The sequence below is a fragment of the Canis lupus genome, chromosome 7, assembly GCF_011100685.1.
Source record: "Canis lupus familiaris isolate Mischka breed German Shepherd chromosome 7, alternate assembly UU_Cfam_GSD_1.0, whole genome shotgun sequence".
Lineage (NCBI taxonomy): Eukaryota > Metazoa > Chordata > Mammalia > Carnivora > Canidae > Canis > Canis lupus.
Window position 1 is genome coordinate 38,888,947 of NC_049228.1, and position 27,717 is coordinate 38,916,663.

At 56.1% G+C, this 27,717-nt stretch overlaps 2 protein-coding genes and 1 long non-coding RNA gene across 5 annotated transcripts in view; 1 reads left to right on the top strand and 2 right to left on the bottom strand.

Annotated features, from left to right (window-relative positions):
• On the bottom strand, positions 1–8,762 carry LOC111096719. Of its 2 annotated transcripts, XR_005362277.1 has the most exons (7): positions 6,141–8,762; positions 4,390–4,468; positions 2,757–2,818; positions 2,358–2,576; positions 1,466–1,987; positions 631–867; positions 1–450 (listed from the first exon to the last, which is right to left on the bottom strand). It is a non-coding gene; the product is annotated as an uncharacterized LOC111096719 (long non-coding RNA). The 2 variants fall into 2 exon arrangements; XR_005362276.1 differs by having other exon boundaries at positions 1–867.
• Positions 1,973–27,063, top strand: TMEM63A (transmembrane protein 63A). The gene is made up of 23 exons (NM_001287159.1): positions 1,973–2,383; positions 4,105–4,304; positions 6,542–6,621; positions 8,046–8,112; positions 8,963–9,000; positions 10,992–11,134; positions 12,191–12,242; positions 12,643–12,751; positions 13,415–13,485; positions 15,488–15,568; positions 15,806–15,929; positions 16,021–16,154; positions 17,325–17,462; positions 18,594–18,747; positions 21,046–21,152; positions 21,229–21,315; positions 21,937–21,999; positions 22,378–22,540; positions 22,800–22,905; positions 23,722–23,889; positions 24,478–24,593; positions 24,910–24,969; positions 25,533–27,063. The coding sequence occupies exons 2-23, from the start codon at positions 4,119–4,121 to the stop codon at positions 25,704–25,706; spliced, it is 2,421 nt and encodes an 806-aa protein (NP_001274088.1). The 5' UTR covers positions 1,973–2,383; positions 4,105–4,118; the 3' UTR covers positions 25,707–27,063.
• EPHX1 (epoxide hydrolase 1) overlaps positions 27,037–27,717 on the bottom strand; it is a 35,001-nt gene continuing 34,320 nt past the window's right edge. For both annotated transcript variants that reach the window (XM_038542827.1, XM_038542826.1), the window contains exon 9: positions 27,037–27,487. In XM_038542827.1, the coding sequence (XP_038398755.1) occupies positions 27,286–27,487 (202 nt within the window). In that variant the 3' untranslated portion in view covers positions 27,037–27,285. The remainder of the gene's footprint in view (positions 27,488–27,717) is intronic.

Genomic DNA, 27,717 nt, shown 5'->3' on the forward strand with positions numbered 1-27,717 from the left:
TCCCAGCCCTGGGAAGGGGGGGCACTTCCTTCGCGGACCCTGGGCCCCGCAGGACTGGGAAGGGGCTGGCGCTTGGGTGCCTTGCGCTGGGGGACAGGTGGAAGGTGGAAGCCTCTGGGACTGCCCGGCGGTGACCCCTGCCCGGGCCTGGGGAGCCCAGGGCTTCCGGAAGGGTGAGGACAGCTCTGCCCAGAAACCAGAGCCACTGGGGTTGGGGACCTGAGAAGACTGGCTACCTGAGACTGGGGCGTGGGGTGGCCTTCCCCTTCGGCTGCAGGTAGTGTCCTCAAGGGCAGGAATGCCCGGTGCAGTGGACCAAGTGACTGCCAAGTTGTGTGACTGGGTGCCAGGGCCCAGGGTCCGTGCTCACCCATCCCTGCCTGCGTCGCAGGGGGCTGTGGAGGGCGCTGCGGGCTCCTTGGGGCGCTGGCTCCTGCAGGGCTGAAGACACTCACGGGGGATGGGGACAGACTCCCTGTCAGCTTTACTGCGCAACCAGGGTTTCCCCCTTTCCCTCCAGGTGTCCTGTCCCACCGAGTTTGTCCCCCTCTCCCCCGCCCCCCGCACCTGTTGGAGCCCTGGGTGCCCCCAGAGGATGCCAACAGAAGCAGGGCTCCCTTTCCTGCTCACATGGCGTCTTGTTTGCCTGGTGTTGGGGCAAAGGTCTCTCTTGAACGGGCTCTGACAGTGGGAGCGTCGGATGGAGTCCTCCGTTAGCTGGAGGAGTGACTTAAAATAAAAGCCAGGAGCTTTTGAAAAGTCTGGCGGTGCTTTGAGAACGTCGTGTTCACTTCGCAACCACCTCCTGCATCTGGAAGATCCCATTTAGCTCCTGTGGCAGCAGGGCCGGAACTGCTTGTGGTCTTGCTGTTGTAAGAAAATCGGAAGATCTGTGGTAAAGATACCCTGAATTTGTAGGGGGCCTTCCTACAAGAACCGACGGTGCTCACGCTCCCCCCTGCAACAGTCGGCTAGCCTTTCTGGAAGGAAGGTGACGACGGTCAGGTGTGCGCTGCTGGTCAGGGGCTAGTCCTTCCTGCCAACTCAGGCCGGCGGGTTAGAGCTTGCAGGGACCTCGGCCCTCCCTCCCAGCGGCCGGGACCAGACTCCGGGGTGCCTGCTCCACTGGCTGCAGGGCCCCACAGTGCTTCTGTGGCTCCTACCTTTTAGTTACTAGAGCGTTCTCCAGAAGGCACAAATAAGGCATTTGCATAAGCGTAACTACAAATAAGGGAGGACTGCGGGTGGTTGAAGCCAGGGCTCCCCCAGGGCCACAGGGCCTGCTTGCTGGTTTCTGCCACTGAGCCAGCTGCCCTGGGGTGGCTGTGCTCCCAGCTGCCGCATCAGAGCTTGTCTGTTCTGGAACATGCTGGGGATGGGGGGTTGGGAGTGCTGAGCCTGGGGGGACCGCGAGGCTTCAGCAGATTTTGGACACCATGTGTGTACGGCCAGGGACAGTTCACACCTGAGCTGGAAGGCTGGAGAGGCGGGGCAGGCCTCTAAAGCTCTGCCCTCACATGGGTGCCTCCCCTGGAAGGGGCTGACCCTGCAGGCACCCCGAGGCTCCCTCCCAGGCCGGCACTATTTGCTGGGTGACCTCGGGAGTTCTTTCCAACTTCGTAAAGCCACTGGGAGGAGCCTGTTTGGCAGGAGGAGAGTCCTGTAGAGGCGTGTCTGGAGCTGGAGGGTGAAGAGGGAGGGGTCACAGGTACTTCCTGGTGGGTGGGGGGGCTCTGCTCTTCTAGAGCTCAGCCTCTCCCTTCCAGGGACAGTGCTCCCTCTGTGGGCATTTTATGAGGATGACTTTTTTCTTCCCACGTCACTTTTCAAGCCTCCCTTGCTTGTTCTGCTGTGTCCCTTTTCCTGAATCTAGTCCTCGGATGGCAGCTGCCCTTGGGACCCAGAGGAGATCCTGAACTCAGAGGCTTTTCTGGAGTCCACAGCCAGCTCACTCTTGGGAGTGGACACTCCCCAGCTCCAGCAGTGCCTGGAGTCAGAGAAGAGGAGTTAGGAGCGCCCAGAACCAGTTCGGGGAGCTGAGGGAGAGAGGAGGGTGGGGGATCGCCCTGGGAAGAACCAGAGACTCCACGTGGGTGTCTGAGTTCAGAGACTTAGGGCAGGTGTGAGCACAGGGCAGTGTGCCCAACTGAGAAAGGCAGCTCCCGGGGACTCTGACCGTCTGTCTTCCCTAGAGAAGCCTGTAAAGGCTGGTGCTCTGTGTTCCTGGGGTCAGGAAAGCCCTGCAGGAAATGAGTAGCAGGCCCGAGGCGTCTTGGGAGGTGGCTAGGGCTGCCCCTGTCTTTGCTGGAGCCGGAGCCGGAACCGGCTCCAACTGAGGACCTCTCCAGGGGACTCACCCACAGTTTTTCCTTCCTGGCATCTGGTGAGTGTGGAGCGGGGAGGAGGGGCGGGAGCTGGCCGCAGAGAGTCAGGCCGGGCCCTTCTGTTGGGATGGTGCCGCTGGGTGACATTTAAAGCAGGGAAACCAACAAGAACTGTCTCTCAGAGGTCGTCTGCTCTGTTCAGAACCACCGACTCCACGGCTCTGGCATCACTTACTCCAGCCATTGCCAAGTCTCTTAGAGGGGTGAAAAAGTGACTCAGCCTTCTGGGGAATCCTCCCATGCCCTTGGACCTGCCACCCCCACCCCTTTCCTTCATGTCTTGGCGTATGTGTGTGAGACTGTCCCCAGCCAGCCAGCCCCAGGGCTCAGAAGTGGCAACCCCGCCCCCCATACACACCCCAGCGGCATTACCAGGTAGTCCAAACACCAGGTTGGGTTGTCTGTGCCTTTTCTTGCCCTCAAGACTCTTGTTCCTATAACAGGTTAGAAATATTCAGAGCTAGGGGCACCTGGGTGGCTCAAAGTGTCTGACTTTGATTTTGGCTCAGGTTGTGATCTCAGGATCGTGAGACTGAGCCCTGCGCCCCACTCTGCAATTAGGGAGGAGTCTGCTTGAGAGTCTCTCCTTCTGCCCCCCCCCCCATGTGCATGCACGTGTGCTCTCTCTCTCTCTCAAAGAAATAAATGAATAAATACAATCTTAGAAAGAAAAAGGAAACAGAAATATCAGATGTAGCGACTCCCCTGACAAAAAGTTTAGCCAGATGCGGGGAGTGGGGAGCTTGAGGTCGGGTTGCCCAGTGTGTCTGCTGGCTCTCCAGCCTCAGGTGGCATGAGGAGGGGGCCAGAGCCTGGCCATTAACTCTGGGGCCTTTGGTGCCAGGAGACAAACACTGGAGATTTCCATCAGCTTCTCGGGGGTGCCAGGTGCCTCCGAAAGGAAAGGTCAACAACCAGCTGGGAGTGATATTTGCTTTGGAAATGCTGGGTCTTCCAGTAGACCGAGGATACCCAGGAGGGTGGGGGTGAGAGTTCAGAGCTGGGAGTGTGCTTTGGGGGGCCCTGAGGAGCCCCCTCCCTCCTTTCCATCCTCTTCCACTGCCCCCCCACCCCCTTTGCCTTCTCTGGCTGCCCAGAACTCATGTGTGTGTGTCACCGTGCAGGACAGGGAAGGGGCTGGGGCTGAGAGCCGATGCTGCCCTGACGAGCCTGCAGTCTTGGGCAGGCTGTTACACCCTTGGGCCTCGGCTCCAAGTGGGTGGAAGGCCCGTGTCTGTTGTCCCAGCTGGACATGCCAGGAGCAGTGGGGGCGGGGGCTCCTCTGTGGCTCCAGGGGATCAGCCATCCTTGTCAACTTGGATGTCCTTTCTTTTTTGCTCCTTCCCGGGTTTTTTTCCTCCCCTTTGTCTCCCCTGGTCTGTCCCTGCCTGTCCTCAGAGCCCCCAGGGGCTCCCACAGATGACCCTCTCAGCAGCTGTCCCCAAGGCAGGAGGAGCTCTGGCACCCTGGCTCTCCTTCCTGCTCCCTCGCGCTGGGGAGGCTGCCAGCCATGTCCGGGACGAGCCCTCCACCCACCCAGCTGACCCTTGGGACTGTCCCCACAATGGACCTATTCTCGTAGGCTCTGCCAGGCGCTTGGGGCCTGGCGTCTGTCCCTCCCTGATTCTCGCTGCCGCTCCCACCTTAGGAGCTGCCAGTGCAGGCTGGGGGAGCTGCAGGGGGGTCCAAGCCTTGAGCGTCTGCCGGGTTTGCTCTCCAGGGAGGACAGGCACGATGACCCACCGCCCGTCGCTGGAGCTGTGGCAGTCCAAGGCCGTGTCCATGCGTGAGCGGCTGGGCATCGGGGATCAGCCCAACGACTCCTACTGCTACAACTCGGCCAAAAACAGCACCGTGCTCCAGGGCATCACCTTCGGGGGCATCCCCACCGTCCTGCTCATCGACGTCAGCTGCTTCCTGGTGAGACCCCTCCTGAATCATGTCCTCCCCCTCACCCCACCATCCCCGGGCCTTCTGGGGAAGTCAGGTGAGGAGCCAGGCATACCTGAGTGTAAATGCCAACTCTGCTGCTTTCCTGCTGTCACTGTGTGTGTCACTGCTCATATGGGCTTCAGGCTTCTGCTCTGTAAAATGGAGCTCATAATTCCTACCCCTGGGATTTTCAGAGATCAAACTGTGCTAAAGGGCCCACTTAGCTGTCTCTTTGATGATGAGCATGACCGCGGAGTTGGCCTGTCATGTCATGGGCTAGTGGGAAGGGTGCAGTCCGCAGGGACAGGAGGTATGAATGGAAGGTGTGGGCTTGAATTAGAGCATCCCACACCTCCCGGCTTAGAAATGTAACCTTCTGTCCCCACTGGGTCCTGGGCATTTGGAGGGATCAGACGTAGAGAATAGGACAGACCTCGGAAGAGGCCCACCTTACTCAGAGCTGATCCACTCAGTGGCCTCTCTTTAGTGTAGACCTCCTTGTTCCCGAACACCCCCCCTAGTTGGAAGTACACTATTTTTCTCCCCTGTGCTGACTCGCCTTTGGCCAGGTGGGAGGTAGTGGGGTAAGGCCACCTTCCTTTGCCTGCCTGTGGCTGGCCCATGTCCTGATGCCTTCTCCCCATGGGTAACACACATCAGCTGAGTAAATGGGGTGGGATGGGGGTGGAGGGTATAGATGCCCTGCTTTGGGCCAGAGGCTGGGCTTGGGCAGGCCTGAGAAATGGGACTGGCATGGCAGGAGGGCCCTAGGCCCAGATTGAGAGAAAGAGGCAGGTATAAATATAAGTAGCTAGTGGAAAATTATTCCTGGGAAGGAAGAGGGAGTTCTACCCAGGATTCAGATGTCCATGGTGGCTACACTGTGGCGCTTTGTGGGCTGCTGTGGGAACCCGCATGCCACTCATCTTGTGTCTGTGAGAAAGGATTCTTGTCTTGGAGCAGAAACCCACTTGTAGGTTGAGGACACGGGCACCTACAGCAGCCTCAGTGGGTAGGGGCAGCAGAGGAGCGGGGTGGTGGTCTAGAGGATTGCTGGGATTACTGGAGGAGGGGCCCAGGAGAGCGTGGGCGTGGGCCGAGGTGGGTGGTCTGGAGGAAGAGGTGGTCGAGGCTGCAGCGGGGTTGGCTGAAGAGAGAGTCACTCTCCAGGGCACTATGCTGGCGGGGGTGGGTGTTCATCACTGGATATTCTGGGGTACACTTGGGAACTGGCAAACATGAGTGCGTGGGAGGTGTCCACACCCCGAGAAGGAGCAGCAGGGCAGGAGGGCAGGCAGGTTTACCCCAAGACATGAGTCACCTGCTTCTGGAAACATCACTAACTTCCCCACCCATCTTGAGGGCATTCCTCAGGGAACAGGAACGCAGTCCCTCTGGGGTTCTGGCCTTCTGGATTCCCTTGAGGGACACAAAAACCACACTGAAAAGCTCAGTTCCTGCCTGGGGACGTGGTGGGGATGTGCTAATGAGAAATGGCCTCTCTTAGGTCCCTGAATCTGGAAGGGAGGGAGCCTGTCTGGGGAGTGAGGAGAGGTGGGACCAGGGCTGAGGACCGGCCAGGCCAGGGCAGAGGTTTGGGGAGGGAGGAGAGATCTAGAATTTACAGAGTTTAGAGCTAAGGGAGGGTTAGATAGGCTAAAGGTCCCAGCTTGTGGAGGCCGAGCCCGCTGGACCTGGTGGTCCTTGGTGGGCTTCGCTCCACACTGGCATCCACAGGGTTTGCCTCCAGGACAACCAAACACCGAGTAAGGGTCTCACCACCTCTGGCTCTGCCTGGGGGGCGGGGGGGCGCTGCTCTGCTACCTTGTAATTAAAAATGCAAGTTTGTGTAAAGTGAAGAAGGAGGCTGGTCCCCAGGGCAGCTATGAGGCCAGATCTTGCCTTCCTGCTTGGGAGCAGCAGAAGGCTGATCAGGGCTGCGGAAGGTCGCGTCTGTTGATGCCGCCCTGAGAGCGAAGAACAGGGCAATGTGCTTGACAAGAAGAGCGCCAGGGCAAGCTTAGCGCAGCATGGGTGGCCTGCGACAGGCGCTAGCGAATGAGGTGAGCAGAGCATCCAACCATGCAGCTGTGTGGCCATGGGCAGCTCAGCACCCTCTCTGGGCCCTTCTAGCCCCATTGAGTTTAGGCAAGTCTCTAAGATCGCTGACTCTCTAATTAGAAGTCACCTGAGATGCTTGTCCTTGGTTTCTTTTCTCCTTTTAGTGTTTAATATTCGTGTTTTCCATCATAAGAAGGAAATTCTGGGATTATGGCCGTATTGCCCTGGTGTCAGAAGCAGACAGGTAACAAAGACACATCACCTCGAGAGTGTGTGTGTGTGTGTGTGTGTGTGTATGAGAGAGAGAGAGAGAGAGAGAGAGAGAGAGAGACTGGGACAGGCTGGCGGCCCACACGTGATGCTGACACTAGATTGCGCTCACTGAGTGAGCCAAGCCAGTGCCAGAAGTGCTGCCCTTGGGCCATGGCCTTGGCCTGGCCGTGGCTGGAACCTTGTTGGTTTCAGGCTCTGGAGGAGACCTGATTGCTTTCCGTATGTGGAGCTGTCAGTATTGCCTGCAAATGATGCCAGTTTTCTTTCTCACCTTGAATATTTTCAAGTGTCTCTTCTTTGAAATGTGCTACTTTGGGGTTGGGGAGGAGGCAAGAAGGGTTAGGAAGGGTGGTAGGGCCATAGGGAGAGGCCCTTGTCCTTGCTCCGGGTTGGTGTAGGCTGATGGCCCTCCCTAAGCCAGCATCAGGTGAGTCTGTGGCAGAATGGAGACCCCCTTGGCCGTACCTCTCCTGGCTCTGCTGGCTCTCGGCTCATGACCCCGGAAGGGGGTGTATTCTAGGTCTGCATACTGGTGTTTCCAACCCCAGCTGTTGTCACACAGCCCGGATCTTGTGTAAGATGCAGAATAGGAAGCCATCAGGGAAAGCCACGTGTGCCAGGTTGCTCCACCTGGGCCTCCTCTGGTGCTCACCCTGCGACACCTGCCACTTTTGCTCTAGGGGCTGCTGCCGTGTTGAAATGCATACTGTGTGGGAGGGACTGGGCCTGTAAAAGCACCTTCCTTCCTCAAAGCCTCAGTTCTGGCATTTGCAGAAGCAAATAAATAAAATACTTCTGTCCCTTGGGGTGCCTGGGTGGCTCAGTCGGTGAAGCATCTGCCTTCAGCTCAGGTCATGATCTTGGGGTCCTGAGATCGAGTCCCACGTTGGACTCCCTGCTCAGTGGGGAGTCTCCTTCTCCTTCTGCCCCTCCCCCTCCCCGTTTGTGCTCTCTCTCTCAAAGAAATAAATGAAATCTTTAAAACAAAATAGTTATGTCCCTTATAACCAGTGGAATTGTAGATTGGATAAAATACAGCCTTTGTTCTAAGTTTTGTTTAACACATTGAGAAATGTATTGCAGACATTGAACTCTGAAGACACTTTAGATAGATGCATTGGGGTGCTGAGGCCCCAGGGTGCAGGGCACAGAGACGATCTGCTGATGCCGACCCCTTGCCACTTGTCCCTTGTGATGTAGTGTTACATCCCTACATGTAGTGGTCATTGCCCTTGTCTGCATGTTTCACGAACTGTTACATTTTGTGCCAGACTTGGAGGAGTGCCAGTAGCTTTGGTCTGGAGCTCTAAGAGGTGGCAAGATACCTGACGTTGGACATCGGGTTTTGGACTTTTAAAAATAATTTCCTGTCACTCTTCCCTTTTGTGTTTCTAGTGAGTCCAGATTCCAGAGATTGTCATCGTCTTCCTCTTTCGGGCAACAAGATTTTGAAAGCGAGCTGGTTGGTATCTAAGGGGCAGGTGTGGCTCTGGCTGGGTGGGGGTGGGGGAGGGCAGCTGTGCACCTGTTGAGCGGCTGCTTCCGTACGCTGTGTCCTGAGTGGTGAGCGTTGATGAGAGCTCTTCCCTGTGCCACCTGGACTTGGGATGTCCTGCAGGGAAGATGCAGCTGGGGGTGTCCAGGGTGTGCGACAGGATCAACTCTCAGGCAGAGGGCTCCTGAATCCCTGTGGTCCCGGCGCCTGTTGCTGTGATCACACTCAGGGCCAAGTGGGACAGTTCTTTGTTGGCTTGCCTACTGGCTTGAGCTAGATGTAGGCAGGAGCCCATCACCCTGAACACGTGATGACCAAAAGTAGTGTGTCTCCAGCCAGGGGTGGAGGGACAGCCTGGCTTTAGGGAGTATTATGTGTAAGAGACACGACGGACAGTAGATGCTACAGGCACACTCTTCCTCCATATACACACCCTGGGGGGACTGTCTCACCAGTTTCCCTGCGTCTGCCCCATGTCTCAGCCAGTGATTTGGGATGTCCAGATAGCAACCCACAGCAGCTTCTCCACAGCTGCCCTGAGCTCTTTATTCAAGTTCAGGATTTGCCTCCGGAGCCTGTATGTTTCCACAGATTGTCAGAGCTTGAGAGGTTTTTACCAGAATTCCAGGCACAGGTGCGTGTCATAAATGGGAGCGTGGAGACTGTCACTTCGGGGACATGCGGTAGCTTGCTGAACTTAGGACAGAAGTAGTGCTTTTACACCACGGGAGGTCAGATGGTTGTTTAATATCGCGATCCCATCCACCTCCCAAAGACAAAGATGTTCAAGGCTCATCCCCCATCTCTGCATTTCCAGGGATGCTGCCCCTGGCTGACTGCTATCTTCCGCCTGCAGTGAGTACAGCTCGGGGAGCCCGTGTGAGTGGGGGCGTGTCTGTGTGTCTGTCTTTGTCTGGGTGGGTTTTCTGCGTGTTTGGTCAGCGAGGAAGAAAGAGCCAAAACGCCTGACTGCAAGATGAGGTCTCTTAGCTGCTTCTCAGCTCGGGCCCAAAGCAGTGTGGGGGGGCTGACATTAGGGGCGCCCAGACAGCACCTGCACAAGCTAACTAAAGGTGATTTTTTGGTGCTCTAGGCAAGGATGATGGGCACCCCCTCAAAGGAGGCTCTTCCGGGAAGGCTTCTGTATCTGATTTAGTGCATAGAGGAGAAAAGATGGTGCTTTAGTGCATTCACCTCATTGGGTTAAAGGTTGCCTTGTTTTTAAAATGGGAGGCCTGCAGAGAGAAATCCGATCAAGCTAGGATCAGCTGTGATCATAGGGAGCACCTTTCAGAGGTGCCAAGATACAAGAAGGACCCCTTAGGATTGGTGATGTCCGGCAGTTATGGGATGCTGGGTACCCTCACTCTGGGTCTCAGTTTCCACTATAAAAGGGGGCCCGGAATGACATGGTGGGAGAGGTGGATTTGCCACCCCACCCTTCTCTGCCACTGCAAAATTGTGCCACCAGGAGGCATTTCCTCCTGATGCTGGAAGTCACATATACTCTGCGCCAAAAGTCCATCACGTAGGGGAAAGAACCAGTAAGAAGAAATTTGAGGTCACCTGGAACCCTGCCCCCAAGAGATGCCCAGGGCCTGTTGTTTGGCTACTCTGTGGCCACACTGGGTGGGGCTCAGGCCACACCCCTGCCCCTGGGCTTGGACCGCACCCCCCAGAACCGGGTGGGGCAGTGCCAGACACTGACTCATCATTTCCATGGTAACCCACAAAGGAGGGTAGCAGATCTGCTCCGTGGCTGGTCTCTCCCTGCACCCTGTTTTCACTGTCCTGTGTCCCCTCCAGACCCCCCCACCTCATGGACATGAATTTTCATAAGGGGGGCTATAGCAGGGACCGCTGCGGATCCTGCTTTGTCACTGCAATGCTGTGTCAGCCGTATTTTCCCATCACCACTCCCCATGTTTTTCTCGTCTTCTGTTCCTGTTGCAGAAAGGACAGCACTTGGACTTTTTTGAGGCTATGATTAAATTCTAACAGCTGCTCCCGGCCAACATTCCAACCGCCATTCAAAGGGTCCCCACAGGTTCCTTAGGATTGCCATTCCCAGCCAGATTGGGAAGTCAGAGGTGTGTCCCCAGAAACACCGTGGATGACAATTGCTCATTCATTGGTTTGAGTCTTCATCACTGCTTGTTCCCACCTTCTGGAAGCCGGACGCCCAGCGCACCTCCCTGTCAGGAGAGGGAAAGAAGGACATCCCTCTTCTGCCTTTGTGGCATGGAAGTCTGGCTGTCAGCCTCTAGAATTTTCCAGTCCCCAAGCTAGCTGAAGCTTCCAAATATGGCCCCCAGGAAAGGGTGGAGCCTCTGTGGGGCCCCCCCACCCTGCAGGACACAGGGAGAAGGGGGGCAGCAGGATGGCCCGAGCCCCGGAATGCTGGAAGTGCTGGCTCCCACTCTGCCTCAAAGCTTGCCCCGGGGGTGGGGAGCCCGGAGAAAGAGTGGGGGCTGTGAGCCTGGCAGAAGAGCCCCAGCAGCCCTGTTGTCAGTGGCTTTGTTTATTCCCAGCAGCAGGTAGGGGCTTCGGGGTAACTGAGCATCCACGTCCTGCCCCCGCACAGATGTCTCCAGAAACGGCAGCTCCCAGGGAGCCTGGTGTGGGGGTCCTCGGGGGGGCCAGGCTCAGGGGTCCCCATTCTAGCTCTGGCCTCACAAGTTGTGTGACTGGAAACTCGGGCTCTGCCTCTGTGTCCTCACCTCTAAAGTGGTGGGGGTGGGATTAGCACCTGCCTCCCTGCACGGTCCTGAGGACTAAGCGAGGTCACCTGAGGCCTGGCCTTTTACTGGCTGCTCACTGACATTCCATGTGCGTGTCTTGGCCAGCGATGACCAGATCCTGGAGTGGTGTGGGGAGGACGCCATCCACTACCTGTCCTTCCAGAGACACATCATCTTCCTGCTGGTGGTGGTCAGCTGCTTGTCCCTGTGCGTCATCCTGCCTGTCAACCTCTCGGGTGACTTGCTGGGTAATGACCCCTTGTCCTGTCTGACTTGGGCCCGGGCAAAGCTGCAGCCCCAGGGAACGGGGCTCAGTGAGGTAGAGCAGAACCCCAGGACTCCCGCTCAGAGTCAGACATGAGGAGTCCTTGGGGTGACTCTCAGAACGTCCCCTCTGTCTGAAGGTCTGGAGAAGAACCCACCCTCACCGGGGCCGAGAGCCAGGGCCCCCAATGTCCATTTGATTCTATCTAAGTAAGAGGAATAAAGCCCCAAGATATGTAGAATCAAGGGCTTTCGGAGAGTATTTTACACTGTCCAGCCCCCACCCAATCAGGAGGCCATAATTAGTGGATCTGGAAGATGTCTATGATGCTCAAAGTCAAAATCAGAGTGGAGAACAATGTTTCTAAGCAACTGTTGGAAGCCAGCTTCCAAAATGCCATCATGAATCCGCTGGGTTTTTTTCTTCTTATTTTTTAAACTAATCTTTTTTAAAAGATATTATTTATTTATTCATGAGAGACACACAGAGTGAGGCAGAGACATAGGCAGAGGGAGAAGCAAGCTCACTGAAGGGAAACCGTTGCCGGACTCAATCCTGGGACCCTGGGATCACGACCTGAGCCAAAGGCAGATGCTTAACCACTGAGCCACCCAGGTGTCCCTTAATTTAAAAGAAAAAAATTTTTTAAAGTAATCTATCCACCCACTGTGGGGCTCACACTCACGACCCCAAGATCAAGAGTCCCATGCTCTGCTGACTGAGCCAGCCAGATGCCCCAGGAACCCACTTCTATGCCCTGAGATTCCCAACTTGCTTTTGGGACCAGCTTATTATGATTTTAGATTTCTCAAGGAATGTCACAAGGATTTCAAAGCAGGAGGAATTCAAGTGTTGACTTACCCACGTGGTGGGTTGGGAAGTTGCTGGGTAGAGCAGAGGCCTTGTTTGGTGGAGCTCTGAGATGACCGGATGGATGGTCAGGTCCTCTGACTGGTCTGGGATCACACCCCTTGGCTTGCCATACCGCAACCCCTTCCCTAACCTGACCCTGGAACTACGTTATCTTGCTTCTCTGCAGATAAAGACCCTTACAGTTTTGGGAGGACCACAATAGCAAACCTGCAGACAGAGTGAGTGTGGGGAGGGGGCTGTGAGGGTGCTGATGGTGGGAGCAAGGGGAAAGTGGGTTCCAGAGCCTGGGCTTGGCCAGATAGCCCACTCGAGCAGGCTGATGTCCGAGGGTCCCTCCGCAGCCAGCACCTGTGGCCCGGCTGTGGGCACAGACATGGCCCAGGCAGCGACTCTTTTGCTGGGGGTCCTAGGAGATCCAGAGGGTCCTGTGGGGCAGGGTCCATCTGTCAGGATGATGCCCGCTCTACAGGAGCCGGGCCATGAGACCTCTGTTGGAGGCATCTGCTGGGATGGAGCCATTGGCCCCCAGCTCAGCACTGGGAGGGGTACCCAGCCTTGCACACCCACCCCAGCTCAGGAGCCCAGCCCTGATGGCAGCTAGTTTCCCCCCCCCCCCAGCAATGACCTCCTCTGGCTGCACACCATCTTCGCTGTCCTTTACCTCATCCTCACCGTGGGCTTCATGCGGCATCACACCCAGTCCATCCTGTACAAGGAGGAGAGCCTGGTAAGCGAGGCTGGGGGTGCAGGTGGGAGCAAGAGCCGAGTGGTGCCCCAGGCCTACGGGCTGGGATCCAGGAGCAGTGATCTTCCAGAGAGGTCTCTGTGGAATCCAGTTGGCATGTTTGTACTCAAAGATGATGTTATGTTTTTTTAAAAATTTCTGATTATTTTAGACTGTGGATTTTTTCCCCTCTGTTTTGTCCACTAGCCCTTAAATTTGTGGGGTTTGGGCTTATAGTCACTGATTCTGAGTACCTTTTCAGAAGTTCGGATGGAGAGCCAGCAGCTCTCTGTCTTTGCAACCCACAGCTTGATGGGAGAGGAGGAGATTCTGTGAGTTGGTTCCAGGCCTGAGTCTTCCTCTGATCTGCTGTGTGACACCATTTGAGTCACTCACCCTCTCTGGGTTCCTTCTCCCTTTCTTGTCATGCAAGGGAGGCTCACAGAATTGCTTTGGAAGTGTATTCTTTGTACAGTCTGGAAGATGATGCTACGTGAATGACATCCATCAGGGCTCTCTCTCTGCCAGGCTGCAGGAGGAGAACACCTGAGCCTTCCGAGTTTTCACTGTTTTCTCTGGGGAGACTTGAACAGGGTGGGAAGGCTGGGCCCACCTGCAGACTGGCTTGCCCTGGTGACTTCTCTTCCTGGTGCGTTTCTCTGGCAGGTGCGGCGGACCCTGTTCATCACGGGCTTTCCCAAGGACACCAAAAAGGAGGCTGTGGAGAGCCACTTCCGGTGAGCAGGGCTGTGGCCCCTCTGGGTGGGACAAGTGCCTTAGGGCAGCACTCTGTCTTCTGCTTGGGCACCCAGAGACCTCAAGAGGGGCTTGGCCCTGCCACACAAGCATCGAATCGGTGCTGGTGTTGTAGAAGGGTTCTGGCCAGGTGGCCTGTCCTCTCTAAGCCACCACACTACTCCGTGTGACCACAGTAGCTGGAGTACAGGCCAGGGTGTAGGTGCAAATAAATGTCTTGAGAGCACATGGAAGATGATCTGGCCTGGGCTTCTCAGCATCAGCTGTGCTGAGCCTGATGCCCCAGACAGAGCTGGTCCCTGAAGGGGAAGGCCTGGGGCTGCTCATCTATCTACTCACAGGTGTCTCTTGAGTAAGCACCTGGGTCCGGAGCCCTGTCCTCATAGAGCTCACCATTCAGCGAGTCCAAGCTCTCCTGGTGGGACCTCCTTCCCGGGACAGTCCCTGCTGAGCACTTGCACCCAGGACTCCTGAAGGTGGAGGTGGGGGTGGGAGGAGGGTTTCAGATGGAGGAGGGAGGAAGGGTATGCAGGATGGAGCATCAGCAGTGGGGTGGGTGGGGCAGAGCAGGTGCCCCTGGACCCTGTGGGCTGCAGGCAAGGGCGCCGAGGCTTCTGTCTTCACTCCCCACCGGCGCAGCAGTCGCTACCCTGTAGTGCGGACTTGGGGTTGAGGAAGGTGTAACTTGGAGCTATTTGTGAAGAATGCTTGCTAAGCAGATGATGCGTATGCACAGTTATAATATGAATGTTTACAGTTTATTGACTAAATCCTCAGAAACTCCAAGTATTTTAGAAATATCCTTTTACATAAACGCCAGATACTGGCATGCTTTTTCTCTGTTCCTTGAAATGGCTCCCCAAGGTACCTGGCAGGCGATGTTTGGAAACAGTTGTTTTATTTAATGTATACCTTAAAGAAAAAAGCCCCCTCCTTCCCATACAGACTCTGGATCAGAGCCATCCCATTTGAGGGGGCAATTTTGATGCACACGACTGCAATCCCTGGGGACCGACCGACATGGGCATTTGTCTTGTGGCTGGGATGCTTACGCTGGGGTGCTGTTTAAATGAGTGACTGACTTATCTGTAGGTTTTGTCTCTCTCACTAAGATGTACCCAGAGTGGTTCCTGTCATGTAGTCAGTGGGGATTTTGTGTGTCTTGGGAGGGAACATCATGTGGTGGCTCCGGGCATGGGTCCTGGCACTGGGCTGCCTGGATTCATCAGGGCTCAGACAGTCACTAGCTGTGTGGCCTGGGGCACAAGTCATATAGCCTCTCTGACCTTTATTTTCCTCATCTGGAAAAGATAACTCTCATCTCAGATAACTCTCTTCCTTTGGGTGGGTGGAGGATGGTGCCAATGGTTCATCCCTTGTCAGAAGCGCCTGTTGATTTAAAGCCCAGAGAGTATAAACTTGTCACTTTCAGGCAATTACTTTCATGCTATTGGACGCCTGGGTGGCTTATCGGTTTAGCGCCTGCCTTCGGTTCAGGGCGTGATCCTGGGGTTCCGGGATCGAGTCCCACATCGGGCTCCCTGCAGGGAGCCTGCTTCTTCCTCTGCCTGTGTCTCTGCCTCTCTCTCATGAATAAATAAATAAAGTCTTTAAAAAATTACTTTCATGCTATTAAAAAAGGTCTCTTTGTATGAAATTTCAAAAATTTTTAAAATGCCTGGATGGCTCAGCAGTTGAGCATCTGCCTTTGGCTCAGGTCATGATCCCGGGGTCCTGGGATCAAGTCCCACATCAGGTTCCCCACAGGGAACCTCCTTCCCCCTCTGCCTGTGTCTCTGCCTCTCTCTCTGTGTCTCTCATAAACAAATAAATAAAGACTTTAAAAAAAAATTTCTGATCTGCAATCCCTGATAAAAGACATAGAGAAAAGAGGTCTCTGGTGGCACACAAGGTAGCCTTGGAGACTTGGGCATCTCTCCTGTCTGGGACGTTCTCTTTTCCAATGGCTGTCTTTGGGCACAGGGACGCATATCCCACATGTGAGGTGGTGGATGTCCAGCTGTGCTACAACGTGGCCAGGCTGATGTACCTGTGCAAGGAGAGGTAAGTGGGGGCTGGCAGGGAGTAGCCCGCTGGGTAGCAATTTTTTCCTGCACTGAGACCCCCCTTCCTGCTGGCTGCGGCTGGAGCCCTCAGTGGGGAAGGCAGGAGGGTGGCTCTGCCCTTTCTTGTTTAGAAAGCTGAACTCCTGGGTCTGGTGGGCACCGATGGTGGGAGGGTGAGTGTGGGGTGTGTGCTGCAGGATTAGCTGACATTTGCACCTGCCCCTCCACCCTACAGGAAGAAGGCTGAGAAGAGCCTGACCTATTACACCAACCTGCAGGCGAAGACAGGCCAGTGGACCCTTATCAACCCCAAGACCTGCGGCCAGTTCTGTTGCTGTGAAGTGCCGGGCTGTGAGTGGGTGAGGGCCCAGCCCTGCAGGAGCACACCGCAGGGTCCCCGACCTGCACCCAGGGCCGTGTTGTCACCAGGGCGTGTTTGTCCCCTGGCAGGAGGACGCCATCTCCTACTACACGCGCTTGAAGGACAGGCTGATGGAGAGGATCGCGGAGGAGGAATGCCGTGTCCAGGAGCAGCCCCTGGGGATGGCCTTCGTCACCTTCCAGGAGAAGTCCATGGCCATCTAGTGAGTATGACAGGGCGCGGGGGGCCCCCCTCCAGATGACTTGCTATCCCTGCTGGGGATGCATGGTACTGCTGAATCCGTCTCTAGGATTTGCCAGGGGGGCATTTCTGCCTCTTTCCCCAGATGTGGCTGGGGAGGCCACACTCCCTCTGTCATCGCAGCCCGAGTTTGTGTGACAGCTGGCCAGGGCTGATTCTTCTGAGCCCCTCTTGGGTTGATGTGGCCTCACCCTACCATTGGGCTCTCACTAGCCACCCTGGGGATCCCGTTGCTTTGTGTCCAGTGTTCTGTCCAGCGGGATAGATGCCGCCCTCCTTCAGATATCCTCTCTGGACCACAGATCTTCTTCTGTGCCTGGGCTTCCCATCTTCATACAAACACACAGACCCCTGGGCACTCGGGGCACTCCCTGCTGCAAAGCCGAGGCCTGGGGAGGGTTCCAGAGTGCATTTGGGCTCCCATAGCAGTCTCACATGGGTACTCGGTGTCATCTTGCCTTGGGAACAGCATGGCCTGGGGTTGGGAGAGGGCTGTGGAAAGCAGGTAGCCACATGGACACCCCTTCTCCTGCCTTCTCTGTGGGCAGCGCGGACCCAGGAACAGCCCCCTGGTGTGCCCTGCAGACCCTGCAGTGAGGTGGGAGCCAGAAGGGGGAGATGTCCGTATAGATAGAGGGTGTTCTGAGTCAGGAGTGGGGGACATGGAGAGGGTGGGGGTTGGGGTGGCCGTCCTAGCGAGGGATGCAGGGTGTCAGAGTGCAAAGGAGTGAGGGAAAGGGCGGTGAGGCCCTGGCCGGCTGCAGGGTGTGCCCACAGCTCCAGCGTGCTAGGCGGGCAGAGGGGATGGCCCAGGGAGGAGCGTTGGGTGAGGCTGTGCAACAGCGTAGGAGGCAGCATCAGACGGATGGAGCACAAACCCAAGTGGGAGAGCCTTGGTTTCTTTTTCCATAAAGCAGAAGTCCTCCCTGGCTTGCCGGGTTGTTCTGGGGCTCAGACGGAGTCCTCCCTGCAGTGTGCCAGGCACGATGTTTCTTAGCATCACCTGTAACAAACTAATAAGAAAGCCAAGGTCCTGTGCCCTGGGGCCCTGCTCTCACTGGGTATTGTCTCCCATGTATGTACGCGGTCCCCTCTGTGTCCGGGCCCTGGCCACCTCTGCTTTTCCTGGCAGCATCCTGAAAGACTTCAATGCCTGCAAGTGTCAGAGCTTGCGGTGCAAAGGGGAGCCCCAGCCATCTTCCTGCAGCAAAGAGCTCTGCACTTCCAAATGGACAGTGACTTTTGCCACCTACCCTGAGGACATCTGCTGGTGAGCCCCCAGGACAGGCGGGGGTGGGAGAGAGGCCCCAGGGCTGGTGGGGCTGCCCTGTCACCTGGAAGCACGAGCAGGATCTGGCAGTCAGGGAGGTCCGTAGGCGGCCCCTGCTCCTCTCCGAGCCTGGGCTGGTGGGGTGGGGCGGGGCATGATGTGTGTGTAGGGGGGTGTCCATGCCCCATGCTTTGCTCCAGTGAATCCAAAACATCCAAAATATTAGCATTTCAATGTGTGATCAGTTATTTTTTAGTTGTGATATTTCTCTTTTTCATACTCAGCATCTTTGAAATCCAGTGGGTATGTTACCTGGATTAGGACCAGCCCCGTGGCAATGCCCAGCAGCCAGGCGTGGCTCCTGGCCCTTGTCTCCCCACATGCAGCCTTAGGGCAGGTGTTGGCCTCCCCCTCCCCCGTCTAGCCTGGGAGATAGGCTGGCGAGCTGAGCTGTGTCCAAGGGGGCCATTGGCTAGACTTGAGCATGATGTGGGGGGTGAGGGCAGCCCCAGCAGAGGCCCCAGAGAGGCTGGCCTCAGTTTCTTCCTTACCCCTCCTCTGCTCTCCTCCTGGAGCAAGCCTTGGGTGCTTGTCTCCACTGGCTCTAGCTTGGCCTCTGAGGGTTCTGCACCTCACTTCACAGTGTTCATCAAACTCCGGTGGTTTGTTGTCTGTTCTCAGTGGGATGAGAGGCCAGGACAGGCTGTCTCTGTCTGTCCCTGGCCCTTACGTCCCCTGCCTGCCCTCCCTGCATCCAGCCCTTGCCCCTGCTGGGAAGAATGTGTCACCAGTCACCAAAAGTTGCAGATATAGCTGGGGAGTACCGCTCATAGCCTTGTTTTGTCTGCCTAGGTATTCATGGCATCTCTTTGGTGGGTTCTGGTCCCCAGGCTGTAACTGGGGAGCCATGTTAGCAGTGAACAGTCTCTTTTCCTTTGGAGAGACCCAAACTTGACATTACTGGACCTGAAGGTCAAGACAGAGCACTTGCCTGTACTCCTGAGGTCGAAATGAGACCCCAGCCAGAGCCCTCGGGCTGGTCTCCTGCCCTAAGTTTGACTTGTGGACCCACCAACTCTGGGGGTGGGTGCTTGGGAGATAAGCCTGCTGGCCATGACCTCCCCTCTGCAGGAAGAACCTCTCCATCCAGGGCTTCCGCTGGTGGTTCCAGTGGCTGGGCATCAACTTCACTCTCTTCGTGGGACTGTTTTTCCTGACCACGCCCTCCATCATCCTGTCCACCATAGACAAGTTCAATGTCACCAAACCCATCCATGAGCTGAACGTGAGTGAGCTTGATCCCAGAACTCTGAGATCATGACCTGAGCCACCTAGGTGCCCCCAAATGATTTTTTTTAAATCTTAGGTGAATCCAGAATAGCTAAATACTCCCTAAATTGGCATTTGCTTAAAAAGGTATTGTTTTCTCATAATTAGCTCTGCTGAAATATCATCCTAAATCTTTCTTATTTATTCCAATAAATAAGCGTTCAGTTAATCACACTCTGGGAAGGCACATGGGGCTGGAGGGCCTGAGGTCCTGGCCCTTGCTCTGCTGTTTGTTCCCTGCTGATGAATTCTGAGCCTCGATTTCCATCCGATAGCTGGACTGAAACACCTGCCATAGCATCCTCACAGGGCTGCTCATGAGCTAATATGTGGTTAAAGCTCTCTTACATGATTTGGTAAACAGATTTAATAAACAGGTTTATTAAGAGGTTAATAAACATCATTTAAAAATCTATAGTGTACATTAAGCAGTTTTATTTAGACTTAAAGCCTGTAAATGTTGTTCATGCCTTTGCCAATCTTTGGGTGTATGGTCAAGGCCTGTTCTTTGGAGGGTGGATCAGCTAAGTGGACCCCTCCTTTTCTGTTCTCCATAAGCCAGTTTTGTTTTGTTTTTTAAGATTTTATTTTTTATTTATTTGAGAGAGAGAGAGAGAGCACATACTCGAGCAAGGGGAGGGGCAGGCAGAGGGAGAAGCAGATCCCCTGCTGAGCAGGGAGTCCCACGTGGGGCTTGATCTCAGGACCCTGAGATCATGACCTGAGCCGAAGGCAGATGCTTCATTGACTGGGCCACCTAGATGCCCTAGTTTTTGTTTCTTAAATAAAGCGAGAATCTACAGATAACTTGCAGAGCCATTCTAAGTACAGAGCTCTCCTGAATCTCCAGTCACTTGGTCTTCTTCTTCTTTTTTTTTTTTTTTAATTTTTTTAAAAATTTATTTATGATAGTCACAGAGAGAGAGAGAGAGGCAGAGACATAGGTAGAGGGAGAAGCAGGCTCCATGCCCCGGGAGCCCGACGTGGGATTCGATCCGGGGTCTCCAGGATCGTGCCCTGGGCCAAAGGCAGGCGCCAAACTGCTGCACCACCCAGGGATCCCCCCTTGGTCTTCTATAGTTAATTTACTGTCATATAATTCAGTAACATTTTTATTTAATTTTATTTTTAAAATTTATTTTATTTTTTAAAAAGATTTTATTTATTTATTCATGAGAGACACACAGAGAGAGGCAGAGACATAGGCAGAAAGGGAGGCAGGCTCCCTGCGTGGGGAGCCTGATGTGGGACTCGATCCCAGGACCCTGGGATCACAATCTGAGCTGACAGCAGATGCTCAACCACTGAGCCACCCAGGCATCCCTTAGTAACATTTCTTTTAAAAGATTTATTTACTTGAGAGAAAGGGGGAGCACAGGGAGGAAGGGCAGAGGGAGAGAAAGAGAGAATCCCAAGCAGACTTCCTGTTGAGCATGGAGCGTGATGCAGGGCTCTATGTCATGACCCCGACATTGTGACCTGAGCCAAAATCAAGAGTCAGACGCCCAACTGACTGAGCCACCCAGTGCCTCTAATTCAGTAGCATTTTTAAGAAATTGGCCTTTATAGTCTTTCTGAAGTATGCAACTTAGTTTTCAAGAAATTTTCTCCCTTGGGCACCTGGGTGGCTCAGTTGGTGAAGCATCCATCTGTCTTTCTGCCTTCAGCTCAGGTCATGATCTCAGGGTCCTGGGATCGAGCCTCACGTTGGGCTCCCTGCTTAGTGGGGAGCCTGCTGCTCCTTCTGCCTCTCCTCCTGCTCTCTCTCTGCATCTCTTAGATAAAAAAGAAAAATCTTAAATAAAGGAATTTCCTCTCTTGTTATACTCACTTTATCAGGGAAAGTAGTAGTGGGTCAGCTTGTGTGATGACAGTCCTGAGTGCAGCAGGCGCACAAGGGATTGGGCCCCTATTGGGCCAGCGGTTGCTGAGCGGGTGGCTGCCCCAGGGAGGCCTGGCTTTGGTGTGTCCACCTCCTCCGGCATCTGTTATTAGGTTTGTATCAGGCGGCCGGGGGTGATCGATGTGGTCAGTAGGACACGTGCAAATGAGCCATATGTGAAGTTCCTTCCTTTGCTCCAAAGAGCTGTCTTCCTGCCAAGTGCCGTTACAGCCTTTTCAACCACTGCTCTGGAATACCTACCCTGTACCAGGCCCAGCATCAGCTCTGGGGGGGAGGGGGGGGCGCAGGCAGGACCAAGAGGTCCCCATGTGGCCATGCCCATGTCTCTCCTCTGTGGCCTTTGTTTTCCAGGACCCAGTAATCAGCCAGTTCTTCCCCACCCTCTTGCTGTGGTCCTTCTCTGCTCTGCTCCCCACCATCGTGTACTACTCTACACTGCTGGAGTCTCACTGGACCAAGTGAGTGATCAGGGGTATCCCTGGGGCCACCTGGGATACTTGGGGGCCCGGGGGACTCACCTGTGGCTTCCTGCAGGTCCGGAGAAAACCGCATCATGATGTCAAAGGTCTACATATTCTTAATCTTCATGGTGCTAATCCTGCCCTCCCTGGGCCTCACCAGGTACGCATCACCTCCACCTTGTGCTCCAGATTAGCATGGGGGCTAGATCTGAAGAGCTCTGTCCCCAGGAGAGGGGAGATAGTTTGGGGGGGTGTGCAAATCCCCATCACCCCACCTGGGGAGCTCTTGTGCGGGCTCCTTGATTTTTCTGGATATAGGGTCTTTTTTCCTTTAAAAGAAGCTTGAAAACAAAACTTAGCATGGACCTTCCGCTCAGGACAAGGACCATCTTTTAAGGGAAGGAGTCGGGATCCCTGGGTGGCGCAGCGGTTTGGTGCCTGCCTTTGGCCCAGGGCGCGATCCTGGAGACCCGGGATCAAATCCCACATCAGGCTCCCGGTGCATGGAGCCTGCTTCTCCCTCTGCCTGTGTCTCTGCCTCTCTCTCTCTCTCTCTGTGACTATCATAAATAAATAAAAATTAAAAAAAAAAAAAAAAAAAGGAAGGAGTCGCTGTCAAAGCTGCCCTGCTCGTTAAATGGAGCAAGTGGCATCTTAGACAAGAAATTCGGACCTGGAGTTTCCGCCTGATGTTCAGAGCAGAGAGGAATGAAAACATGCAGGCATCACGCAGAGCACTGGACATAAATTCTCATGGCGTTCATTTCTTTCTTTCTTCCAGTCTGGATTTTTTCTTCCGGTGGCTCTTTGACAAAACTTCCTCAGAAGCCTCCATCAGGCTGGAGTGAGTATCAGCCACCTTGTGTTTCAGAGCTGCATTCCAGGGGCACGTCCCCCCGGGGCTGGGCTGGGGCTGCAGGGGACAGTACTCTCCTCCTGGGGCCCCTGGGCCTGGCATTCCCACAGCGTCCCTCCCAGGCCGAGCAGAACCATCAGTGGGCACCGTGGAGCTGACCTGCTTTGCACTGCGTGTGCAGAAATGTGGTTCATCTTTGAGGCTGAAACTCCAGTAGTGGAGTCTTGTTCATTTTTTGAGACTTATTCCTGAGAACAGAGCCACTCGGGGAGGAGAGGAATCATTAGGCTCCCTGAGGGAGAGGGTGGTGGGGGAGAGGCTCCTAGGCCTCAGCTCACCACCACCCCCGCCCCGGTGGCCCCCCAGGTGTGTCTTCCTGCCTGACCAGGGAGCCTTCTTTGTGAACTACGTCATCGCCTCGGCCTTCATCGGCAATGGCATGGAGCTGCTGCGGCTGCCGGGCCTGATCCTCTACACCTTCCGCATGATCATGGCCAAGACCGCGGCCGACCGCAGGAACATCAAGCAGGTACAGCGGCGCGGCGGGTATGGCTGGAGTGTAGACTCCCTCCCGGGACCCCAGCCTCTGCACTGTGGGGTTGCCCAGAGGCTGACCCCGAAGCTTAGGGTGGGGGGGTCACTGTGCCATTGGTCCTCAGCACCCTCAGCCTGGTTGAGCCTGAGGCAGAAAGGTTCCCAAGAGGTGGGGGGAGCTGTGTGCCTCCCATTTCCAGCGTCCTCGTCTGTGCCCTGGCTGCCTGGAGTGAGCTCCTTTCCCCTCTGCCCAGAACCAGGCCTTCCAGTTTGAGTTTGGAGCCATGTACGCGTGGATGCTGTGTGTCTTCACTGTCATCGTGGCCTACAGCATCACCTGCCCCATCATTGCGCCGTTCGGTGAGTGGCTCCGGAGCAGCCCCGGGGGGATAGGGGGCTGATTCTCCCTCCATCCGTGGTCCCTGCAGCCAACCCTCCGGAACCACCTGGATTCTCAGTCCTAACACTCAATGCTGGCCTATGAAGCGGTCTCCTGCCCACGCCCTTCCAGTGTGGAAGCCCTCAGTGTGACACTAGTGAGGAGTAGATGCAGGATTTGAACTGTTTGACTTTAGAGATCAAAGTCCTGCCACTAAAATAAGCATCAGGAACTCCAGAGAGATGGAAGATTCTGGAAGGAAACAGAACACCCAAGAGACTGTTGGCAGTGCCTGCTGAGGTTTAGGGGTGGGAGGAGGTTTCACTTGTCCCTGTATGTTCTTCAACTATTTAAAAAAGTGTATGGTAATAATCTTTAAAAACAAAATAATTTTTTAAAGAACATGACTTCATAGAGGAGGCTGCACCCCACCTTCTATGCTGCCCCTGGGGTAGGACTGTGGGGCATCTGCCGACTACTGGGTGTAATGGGTCAGCTTGGGTGGGGGAAGGAGGGAGAGCCGGAGCCTTGTGGGATGGTGGGGGGCTCGTGGGGGAGGTCCCAGAAATAGTTGAGTCTGAGCATCTGGGTGTAAAGTAGCTTCTTTCTGCAGAATGATCCTAGAATTTCTGTGTGCTACAGGGACAGGGACAGGGAGAGGACACCCGCAGCTGGGATGTGTGTTTAGCCCTCTTTGGGTTTCCTGCGGTGGGGCAGCAGAGCCAGTCCCAGGAGGAAGGAGATGAAGGGGCCCTGGGGCCCAGCCGGGTTTGCCGCTCACAGCCCCATCCCTGCAGGCCTCATCTACATCCTGCTCAAACACATGGTGGACCGACACAACCTCTACTTTGCCTACCTCCCGGCCAAGCTGGAGAAGAGGATCCACTTGGCGGCTGTGAACCAGGCCTTGGCCGCCCCCATCTTGTGTCTCTTCTGGCTCTATTTCTTCTCCTTCTTGCGTCTGGGTGAGGGGCCCTCCCGGCCACGGTGGGGTGTGGGCTGGGGGCAGGAGGCAGCTCTGGAGGAGGCCTTCACAGCAGCTGGTCAGATCCCGCCCCTGGATGGCCAGTCAGAGGGTGGTGGCTGGGGGAGGGCCGGCTGACAGCTCGGCTCCAGAGCTGCCCCTGGTGACCCTGGTGGCACGTTAGTGGAGAAGCTTCCAGAGAAGGCAGCCCCCTTATCAGCGCTGAGCCAGAGATGGGCACACTGGTCCAGGCTGCCCTTTGGGGTGTGGGTAGGCCTGGGTCCTCATAGCTTACATTCTTGTGCAAAGGAAAAATCAGAAGGGGTGTGACCATGCCCCGTCAGGTGGGGGAGCCCCACTCCTACCTCGCCCAGGGCACCGACCCAGCAAGGAAGTGGACAGGTGGATGTGGTGTCCCAGGCCCTGGAATCTGACTGGGGATGGAGGCAGCTGGTCCATGGGATCCCCTGGATACTCCTGGCTGGTACAGACACCCTCCCTCCCTGCAGTGGGAGAGGTCACAAACAGATCCTGCGCCACATGCAGCCCCTCTTCCCCCCTGGCAAGGCTGGCCTGTCTCTGTCCCCAGGTCTGAAGGCCCCCCTCACTGTGTTCACCTTCCTGGTCGTGCTGCTCACCATCCTGGTCTGCCTGGCCTACACCTGCTTTGGATGCTTCAAGCACCTGAGCCCTCACAACTACAAGGTGAAGGGAGCTGGGTCCCCCCATAGCCATTCACCCATGTGGCCCAGGGGAGAAGGTGGCAGGTCCACTGCCCACCTCGTCACATGCCCTCTCCAGATTTTGTTTCCCCATGGGGCAGGCGCAGCAGTTGTGCCATGTGTCACCTCCCCACCCCTTCCCTGCTCCCCGGGAGGCCCACCCCCCAACCCTCTGCTGCTGGGAGCTTGGCTCCAGCTGGTACTGCCATCCTGAGTGTTAATAGTCTGTTTGTTTGGAGGGTGCTAGTGCAGGAAAATCGGTTTTGTTTCTCATCACAAATGTGTGCTGTTGTCTGCAGACAGAAGACTCAGGGGACAAAGGAAGTGAGGCAGAAGCCCCCAGGCCAGCACCCTTCACGGTACGTTCTGCTTCTTCCCTGAGCAACAAGCCTCAGTGGTTCCCAGGCTCCTGGTGAGACCGAAGTCCCTTGATCACGTGGCAGCCGTGGTCCTTTCGAGAAGGAATCCCTAGGCCCTCGGGATGCTTCACCTGCAGAGGTGAAGCCGCGTTCCTTTGGCCAAGATGCCGCCCCATCCCCTGGTTTCAGTTCTGGGCCCTTGTTTGTTCTCTGCAGGTTGAATGCCTGCGGGGTGAGGCCCCCACGGTACCTGACAGGGCCAGGCCTGGGCCAGAGACCCAGGTCACAGCACCCTTCTGTCCAGCCCCCGCCCCCCCCCCCCAGGTCAGGCATTCTTAGGGGTGTCTGTCCTTGGTCCAGCCCCAGAGAAGGTTTTAAAGAAGATTCATTCCCTGGAGGCACACCTGCCCCTGCAGACAAGGGAGGAGGCATGGCAGGTGGATGGCCCAAATCCCCTTCTTAGCCTGGCTCTGGGGAGGAGTAGCGGGAGTGGGGTGGAGGACTGGGTCTGAAATCTCATGCCTGGCCCTGCTCCAAGCACTCAGACCCCCATTTTCTGGCAGCCCTATGTGCCCCGGATTCTGAATGGCTTGTCCTCGGAGAGAACAGCCCTGTCCCCACAGCAGCAGCAGACCTACGGCGCCATCCACAGCATCAGCGGGACTGTCCCAGGGCAGTGCCCGGCCCAGGGCCCTGGGGACAGTGACAGCGAGCCGCCTGTCTACCAGGAGGCCTGAGGGCGGCCAGGCCAGGCTCCGAGCCGGGAGAGGAGACCCAGGTGGGAAAGCAGCCAAGCCCAGGATTACGTTCCACCTGTTTTAAGCACAACTGCTCCCCAAGGATGGAATTGGAAAGGTGCTCCTGCCCTTGGCTGAGGAAGATAGGCTGGGACTCCCATGGGGTGGTGAGCAGCGGCCTTCCCGGCCACAGCAGCAAGGAGGGGGTCATGCAGCCCTGTCCTCCGACCTGCTTGCCAGAGGCCTGCTCCCTTCTATGTCTCCCTCCTGCACAAACGTCCAGTTCTGTGGCTGGGACAACTTCCCTGGGGATTTTTAGCAAAATCACGTGTTGGAATTACACCCGTAGCCCCAGCTGCTGTGGTGACCAGATCAGGTACGAGGGAGAATGGAGCAGTGGAGGGGCCCCCCTTGGAGGCCCCAGACGCTGCCCACCCAGCTCCAGGCACACACTCAACTAGCTGATAACCAAAGAGCCTGCGGTGGAGCCAGGCTGGAGATGGGGTCCAGATGATGGTCAGGGTCCATTCCAGCCCTCCTCTGCCGATCCCGGGCACCCACTGTGGGAACAGGAAGGTGATGGGCCCGTCTGGGGGGCCCCACACCCCTCCTGGCTGCACGCGGCCCTCCATGCCTACCTGGTGGCTCCTTTTGTATCATGTTGCCAGTGACACTGGCTGGATCAGGGTCACCCTGTGGCAGGTAGGGACAATGAGGACCACTAATGAAGTGCCTAACCAGCCAGACTGGTGAGATCCACCCTCTCTTGCCTCTGCAGGGCTGCATATGCCTGCTCCCTCCAAGGTTGGGGTGGCCTCCTAGAGCAGAGCCAGGGGAACAGGTCAGGAAAGGGGGAGAAAGAGGGGGTATCTGTGCCTAGCTGGGCCATGTACCACCCTTAGGCTGTGACCCCAGCTGGAAGGGCAGGTGGCCCCTTCCTTTCTTTTCCTGCAAGGATGGGGACTGGGATGCAGTTCTGGGCATTTGCAGGAAAAGCAGCCTCCTGCTGCCTCCAGGGAATGCCAGAGGCACAGGTAGCAGTGCGTGTGGGGGGCCCACCCTGTAGGGACCCAGTGGTGTGTGGTTCAGGGCCCTGCGATCCCGCCCCAGTGTCGCCCAGCCTCAGGCCCTGCTCCATGCTCTGAGGTGCCCAGGACACCGGGAGGGGGTACAGTGGCATCTTGGTGCTCTGTGGGCCTGTCTTGCCCTTCTAGGAAAGGGTTGGGCAGGGCGGCCCCCTCCTCAACCCAGACTGCAGACCTGTCAGCTCCACTGGGAGGGGGACCCCACGTGGGCTTGTGGCATGCATATGTCACCTGGTCCCAGCCACTTTTAGGAATAAAATCATTTATCATTATTGATTGTGTGTGTGGGAGCACTGGTGCTGGCGGCAGTGAGCATGGGGTCCAGGCATGGGCAGGGGACAGGCATGGGGGTGTACATCTTTGCCAAGAGAACACTGGGAGCCTCCCTGCTCCTTGGGAGCCGGCGCCGGGAGGCGGGGTGTGGGGGCTTCCAGGTAAAGGGGCAGACGTTGTTGGCCAGGGAGCCCCAGGGTGACAGCCAGTCCCCATGGGCATCAGCGTAGCTCCAGAAGCCCCACGAACTTGCGGATGTCCTGTGCCAGCAGCTCTGGCTCCTCAAATGCGGCAAAGTGGCCCCCACGGGCCATGTAGGAGTAGGAGATGAGTTTTGGATACTTGGCCTTCACCCACTTTTCTGGCACGTGCATTAACTCACAAGGGAAGGCAGCAAAGCCTGTGGGCACGTAGACCTTCATCCTAGAAGGGGCAGAGGTCCCAATGAGGGGTGAGGTGGCCTCCTGGTCCCCGTCTTTGCCCCGTAGCAGGGGTTCCAGGATGGGGTGGGGGTCTGTTCACCAGCCACAGGAAGCCGTAAGGAGGAGGACAGACCCAGGGCTCTAACCGCTCCCTCCAATCCAACCACTGGGGGCCTTCTTCTCTGGAGAACATGGCTGAGTGGGACGGGGCAGCTTCTCACACCCCCAGCC